Source organism: Rutilus rutilus (genome assembly GCF_951802725.1).
Source record: "Rutilus rutilus genome assembly, chromosome: 12".
Classification (NCBI taxonomy): Eukaryota; Metazoa; Chordata; class Actinopteri; order Cypriniformes; family Leuciscidae; genus Rutilus; species Rutilus rutilus.
Genome location: NC_140217.1, coordinates 8,973,581 through 8,980,741, shown reverse-complemented (window position 1 = coordinate 8,980,741; position 7,161 = coordinate 8,973,581). Strand labels below are relative to the sequence as shown.

Here is a 7,161-nt window from a genome sequence, read left to right as displayed (position 1 = left end):
CACACGTAACACGTGACGCAAATACGTGACGTCCCAGCGCTACAGTTTGCAGCGAGTCGTTGATCTTGTTGCTAGCAAAATTCCATATTCATAAATCTAAATATCTAAATGCTAAACCTCTCTTTCTTATATTTGTGAAAAAACTTGAAAAATAGCCTACCTATTTTCAATTAAGTTGTCTGAGAACAAAAAAGCCTTAAAAACATTATCTGTTTGTAATTCTTTTCCTTTTTTCAGTGTCATGTAATTCTCATAATTTGTCAATTGTTCAATTTATATTATTCCCCCCATTGTTTTGTTTTGTTGTTGTTTTTGTATTCTGTTGTTATCTGTTATTACTTGTGTATTGTTTTAAGCATTAATAAAAAATTAAAAAAGTTCTTGGAGAATTTAGCTGTCCTATTGACAAATGTTTTCTGTAGCCTATTGTTTCGATACATTTAAATGACTTGCACTAGTTGGACTAATTTGTGTGTGAGTGCCACCTATGGGCCATTCCGTGAAATATTGAAAAACTATTGAAAAATACACAAGGAATATTTTGTGATCTTTACAAACAGTTTTCTTTGTTTGTTATGGTTGTTTCCACAAACCATGTTCTCTGTGACATATTATAGAGTGCCCTTTCCATAGACATAATAAATACTTTATGGCCTTTTCCACCAGCATGCACGAGCAAGTAGCGACGCGATGACGTCACTTAAAAGCGCCACAACCTTCAGTACTAATACATAATTTTTCTCTTTACAGAGTGCGATATATAATTGTATCATTTCTAGACATGCAGAGAGCCGCGAAGTGTGCTTTGAGACCTGACCTTAGTCTTGTTTTCTGTCCATCAAGCGTAAGGAACTGTCGCGCAGTAAACAGAGGTAACGTTATGTGCATGTATGTGTGAGCTCATGACAGCTGGATCACACACTGATGTCAAGAAAACAATTCCTCGAACTTCAGGTGTAATACTGTTGAAATTATTACTTTTAGTGATGGCCTTAACCTGGTAATAAGAACAGTGGGGGGAAAAAATCAAAACTCGTTATTTAAATGACATATACTTTTTTATTTTAGAGATTGTGTAGTTCATCTTAATCATCTTAATATTTCAGAAACTTGCATATAAGAACAACATTTTTAGAATGCAGGTATGTGAATGATGATACTGTGCCCACATTATTATTGTCCTCCTAATGTACTGAATATAAATTTACTAACTGGGTTCAAAATAAGACCTGAAACATTTTATTTATTTGTTTTCAACAAATGGTCATTATGGAATTGCTTAGCCTTCAGAAAATGTTGAAATTGTGAAATTTAATTTTCTATTTATTTTCTATTGGGTTTGCAGTTTTGCTGCTAAAGTGTTGCACACAAAATACGGGACACTGCTAAATATAGTTTGGTGTTTTTTTTGTAACTAAAATGATATAATATATAAAAAATATTTAGCTTTTATCACTTAATTGAATATAAATTCAATAAATTATTGTGTCGTTTAAATTTTTCTGCGAAGGACAAATATATTTTGATGTGGAACAGGCCAAAAATCCCGTTGTGTTATATCATATATGTTATACAATAGTTTATCATACATATTTATAAAAACCAGATTGTACATTATGGTCACTAGTACTACATACAGAAATTCCCATATTTTCATTTTTGCTGTTTCATAGTTTGTGAAGTGATTACTGTTATTTAAAAATGTGGAAATAGTAATAAAAAACAGTGAGAAGGAGTGTCCAATCTTTTGTATATTTAGAGGCAAAGTGAGTGTTCTTTGTCTTACAGAGTTATTGTGTTTGTATGTGTGCAGTAAATGCCTCCGTGTTATGTAGAAGATACAGCGTCCTTCCTCCACCACGTGACGAAGAGGAGAAAGCCATGCTGGACAGTATGTTGAGGGTTGACCATGCAGGAGAGTACGGAGCCAATCGCATCTACGCTGGTCAGATGGCAGTTCTCGGAAGAACTCAGACAGGGCCTCTAATCCAAGTACTGAACGTCAATCTAATGACTTTAAATGCACATACGGCAAGTTAAATGGAATAACTGATGTAAATGTGCTTTTCACATCTGCAGCATATGTGGGACCAAGAGAAAATACATTTGGAAAAGTTTAACGAGATCCTGGGCGAACATCGGGTTCGACCAACATTATTGTTGCCGCTATGGAATATCGCTGGTTTTGCATTAGGTACGTTCTTATGGATACATGCTTATTTACTTGCTTTTGCACTGTAGCTTGTAATAATTTACTCTTACCTCCGTGGTTTCAGGGGCCTGTACTGCTCTTCTGGGTAAGGAAGGAGCCATGGCTTGCACTGTTGCAGTAGAGGAGAGCATCTCAGAGCACTACAACAGCCAAATCCGAACACTTATGGAGACTGATCCAGAGAGATATACAGAGTTATTACAGGTAATGTGTGTGCTTATACCAGTGCTGTGCTTGCACACTTACAATAAAGGACTTGATATACTTCAAATGAACTGGTGTGAACAAAATCAGGCCAAAACGTTGTTTGGAGTTTGTTTCGGAAGTTCGAAACAACTCCAGCTGGTAAATGCCTTCAAACTTCCACTGGTCAGTGGCGATTACATAATAAGGTGGGTGTGCTCCAGGGCTAACAGTAGTGGGAAGTTCGGATCATTTTACTGACTCGGATCTTTGAATCTTGTTCATCAAAATGAACGAATCTTTTTCCAAGTCATTTCGTTCATTTCAGCAGAATATATTTAAAATGTTACATGTTAGCCAAATTCTCCAAACACATCAAATGTTGATCGCATTTAGAATAAGAAAAAAATTGCAATGCAAGGAAAAGGCCAAATTTTGAGAAACAGAAACGATTCATTAATTTATCTTGGTCTTCTGGCTGTGCAGTCTGTTAGTTTACCTCACCTCCCGAAGCTGTTCGTTCATCCCGTGACGTCCTCATAAACTGAGCAATGCAGAGTTGATTAGTTCACGTTTCGAGTCTATCGACTTTGGGTTCGAGTCATTCGTTCATCATGTGACAGCCCCATATAGGCTGAGCTATGCAGTCGGTACCGGACACAGAATTGATTAGTTCATCTTTTGAGTCTTGGGGTTCGAGTCATTCGTTCTGACAAAAGAAGGTGAGGTGAACTAATCATTTCTCTTTCCGGTACTGACAGCAGAGCCTCTATGGGACTGACAGGAAGAATGAAAGACTCGGACCCGAACCCAAAGACTCGAGAGATGAACTGATCATTTCTGTTTCCAGTACAGAACCCATAGGATGTTGCGCATGCGCGGTCAACACAAAATGAACGAATCACTCTCTGAGTCATATTAAAGATTCGTTCAAAATGAACGAATCGTTCATGACTAACCCATCTCTAGTTAATTCATTCTGTTCAGTCCGTCAAGGTCAGACAGTAATAACATGAACACAATGGAGAGCACACTTTCTCACCACTGCTATTTTTGTGGTGTTTATTTTGTTATTGAGAGGAAAGCGCGCAGCTATGGAAGATTTTTTCCGCCACAGAATAAAACATTTTAAAAGATAATTGCGACTTTTATCTCACTTTTGTGAGTTTACATCTCGCAATTCTGATTTTATTTCTCCGAATTGTGAGATATAAAGTCAGAATTGTGAGATATAAAGTCAGAATTGCGTTATAAAGTCAGAATTGCGAGATATAAACTCACAATTGTGTGTTATAAAGTCAGAATTGAGAAGTCAGAATTGTGAGATGTAATCTCGTTCTTTATAACACTAACCTTCATTCAGTTTAAACTTTCTGTGATATTTTATTCATTAAAAAACTGATACTGATAAAGCATGTGTGTTTGGGCTTCACTTAGAATACTTGTGCATCTGGTGACTTCATCTTGTTTTAGTTTTTTTTTAGCAAAATGCAAAAGGTGGATATCTAAAATACACACTAAAACATAAACTAAATGTTTTTAATTCAATCAGATTATTAAAGAATTTCGAGATGATGAAATAGAACATCATGACACAGGATTGGAGCATGACGCTGAGTCGGTGAGTTTTGTGTGTGGGTTTCCTTGTTTGAATCATGGGAAATGTACATGTTACACTGTTTTGCAGTGTTTTTTTCATGTCAAGTATTTTATTAATTCGTTTTGTTCCCTCTTTAGGTGCCAGGATACTTTCTTTTGAAAACAGCTATACAGGTTGGCTGCAAAGCTGCCATCTTTATTTCTCAGCGTATTTAGAGTCATTTTAACAATGTAGCACATGTAAATATGGTTAACAGGTGATGTAAAGAGAACACATTTTGAAAGAGTTTAAATGATGCTGAAAGAACTTTTGGTATCCACAAGTTTTATAATTAAAAAATTCAAACACAATATGGCCAAATAAATGTATTCACAAAATCATTGTTTTATGTTTTATTTGACCTGGAGAAGACATCCTTTACAGAGAGGCTATAACAGAAACCATAGCAGGATAAGATTAAATATTACATCATTATTACAGTTAAAAGTTTATATTTTGATGAGATGTTTTAAGTAAAGTCAGATGACTTGGGCTTGAGGATTGAAATGATTGTAATTTGGAAGTAATGAAATATGAAATGCATATTATCGTGTACGGTTATGTTATCCGTATGGCGTCACCTGGTGGTCAGAATATGGGAAATGACTTAAAGGGATTGTCCACCTATAATGAAACTTCTGTCATCATTTTGTCATTGCAAACCTGTATGCATTTATTTCTTCTGTGAAACATAAAAAAGATATTTTGAAGAACTGTTCAAGAACAGTTTCGGTTCCCATTGACTTAAAAATACAGAAGTAAGAAGGGTTTGGAGTGACATGAGGGGGTGGACTATCTTTTTAGGGGTGGGTTATCCCCTTAATGCAAGAGATTTAATGGACAGCTCTATGAAAATATACCTTGCTATGAAGGCCAGACCTCCAGAGAACATTTGTCAGAATATTTTAAGATTGTAAGAACAGTGGAAGATATTTACTTGTCTTCATGTAACAAGCACTTTAGTTTACAGTGCATACGTTTCCTGGAAATAAACTCCATGACCTTGAAATTGCTAGTACTATGTTCCAGCATTTGAACTACAGGAACATGAAAACAGACATGAATGTAACATCTGACACTTATAAGCAGAGATTCTGTGAACTGAGCAGTTTGTCTTTCCTGTAATCCAATTTTTCCACGTCACAATGGATCAGATGTTTCAGTGTTCGGATGACATCACCTTCCAGCCATACTGCTGCACACGGAGACAAACTACTGGTGCGCTCTAGTTCACATATATAAACAGTGTGTTCATAAATCATAAATCATGTCCCTCAGTTTAGCTCCTGTTGCAAAACACTCATAAATTTCAAAGGGTTTGAGAAGAGGTTAAACAACTGTCTACTGTTACTGATTTTGTTTAGAATAGGCATTTTGTAAATGACAGCTGTCAAACCCTTCTGAGACGCCACATTGCTTCATTAGGTGTGTTAATTTCTCAAGAATTCAGAATTCTCAGAATTCAGAGTGTGTTGATTTAAATGAATCTCTTGGCTGTTGCTAATAGACTGCTAAATAGTGTTTATTTAACTTCAAGTACACATTAATGGCATTGGGGTCATTTGTTGCCAAATGCAAGAGTGCATTCTTCCTCCACTTAAACACTACCATAAATATCAATGTCTCTAAGCACTGATTTGATGGGTTTTTTTTTTACAAATTATATAGCTGTAAATAAGTTGTCTCTTAAGAAGCATTGAAATTATTTCCAAATTTATGTACATTCATTTTTTCGTTCACTGTTCACTGCACTCACACATCCATATTGATTGCCATAGTATGACATTTTCAAAGATACAAGTTCACAATATACAATTCTAAACTCTTTAGTTTCTATAGACTTCTAGTTGACCAATTTCTCTATCCCCACAATGCCCTAACATGTCCGTTACGCTGTTGCCGTCATTAATTTGTTGAATATAGAATTTCAGTATAGGCTACACTAAATATTTGAACTTCTGATCGCCGTCTTTCTAATAACATTTTACAAAATTCATCTATTTATGCTAATATTCAGCTGCTTACAGTACTTAGCACACGGTGAAAACTTGCTAAAATACAGTGTCGTTATGTTAACAGGGACATTGAGGCGCTCATTGGCGCCCCCTTCAATTTGGTGGTGCCCTAGCAGCTCTCTAGTTCGCTGAATGGCTTAAATACATGCAATGCATACATATGTAATAGTTTAATGTTAGATATCAAGTTTTTTAAACCTACCAGTTTTTCATGGTTTTATATTGTGAAGGAAATGGTTACTTAATCAAAACTAATTATACATAATAAATAGACAATCATATTAAGAAAAATGATGCAATGAATCATATCATCTTTGCCATGCACTTATTCTATATAAACTGTTGTACTCTTTTGTTCAGGGGAATTCTCTCTGAAATTGGTCTGAGATCCTCCCAGCCGTGATTAAAAGCATATTCGAAGGCATTGTCTGGAGTCTGTCTGATTACTGCTGTGCGGCAGGCTAGACACTAGATATCTTACTGATAGTGCTGAAGGGGAACACTAAAGACCTTATTCCCAAGTTATAGTGTTAAAAAGGGGCGTCACGTCTGACTCGATGCAGGTGTCAAAGAAGATGAGACGCCTAGTAAAGTCAGGTTTGCTTAGGAAAAATCTACCACAATATTTAAAGGTATAGCGGAGGATCTTTCCAAATTTTAGATAAGACCCGCCCTCTCCACTTTTTGAATAAGTTTGATTGATTCACCAGAATGATTGACAATTAGGAGTACCAATAGTATAGGTGATCCACCTGGAAGTAAAAAATCCTCCGCTATACCTTTAATTTTATTATGGATAATATGGAAAAATAAATGGAAACAATAATTTTTCCCATTGCTGCAGATTTAAAAAATTGTAAAAACAATGTACTGTTATTCTGCCCCTCTATTCTCTGGACGACAGCAGAATTTGCACTTCTTAAAGCCCACCTGAGTCAGTCAGGGGTTTATTTCTGTTTTAGATTAATAGTGCTGACAGCTTCATTGTATGATGTAAGATGTTTAAAAAAAGCAACAAGTATTGAACTGCGTATTTGGCATCTGGATTGTGTGACAAAATTACTATAACATAAAAGCATGAGTGATGAGAGTCCAGTCAAGCTGCAGGTGTT

At 35.7% G+C, this 7,161-nt stretch overlaps 1 protein-coding gene across 1 annotated transcript; it reads left to right on the top strand.

The window, feature by feature from the left end:
• The first annotated feature begins 667 nt into the window (after positions 1-667).
• Positions 668-5,039, top strand: coq7 (coenzyme Q7 homolog, ubiquinone (yeast)). Its single transcript, XM_084426353.1, has 6 exons — positions 668-872; positions 1,814-1,992; positions 2,080-2,194; positions 2,277-2,416; positions 3,948-4,016; positions 4,133-5,039. The coding sequence occupies exons 1-6, from the start codon at positions 782-784 to the stop codon at positions 4,208-4,210; spliced, it is 672 nt and encodes a 223-aa protein (XP_084282479.1). The 5' UTR covers positions 668-781; the 3' UTR covers positions 4,211-5,039.
• The last annotated feature ends 2,122 nt before the right edge of the window (positions 5,040-7,161 follow it).

Coding starts and splice junctions, on each gene's coding strand:
- coq7 (XM_084426353.1), top strand. CDS start 782: ATGCAGAGAGCCGCGAAGTGTGCTTTGAGACCTGACCTTAGTCTTGTT. Junction 1,993..2,079: donor AGACAGGGCCTCTAATCCAA/GTACTGAACGTC, acceptor TCACATCTGCAG/CATATGTGGGACCAAGAGAA. Junction 2,417..3,947: donor GATATACAGAGTTATTACAG/GTAATGTGTGTG, acceptor TAATTCAATCAG/ATTATTAAAGAATTTCGAGA.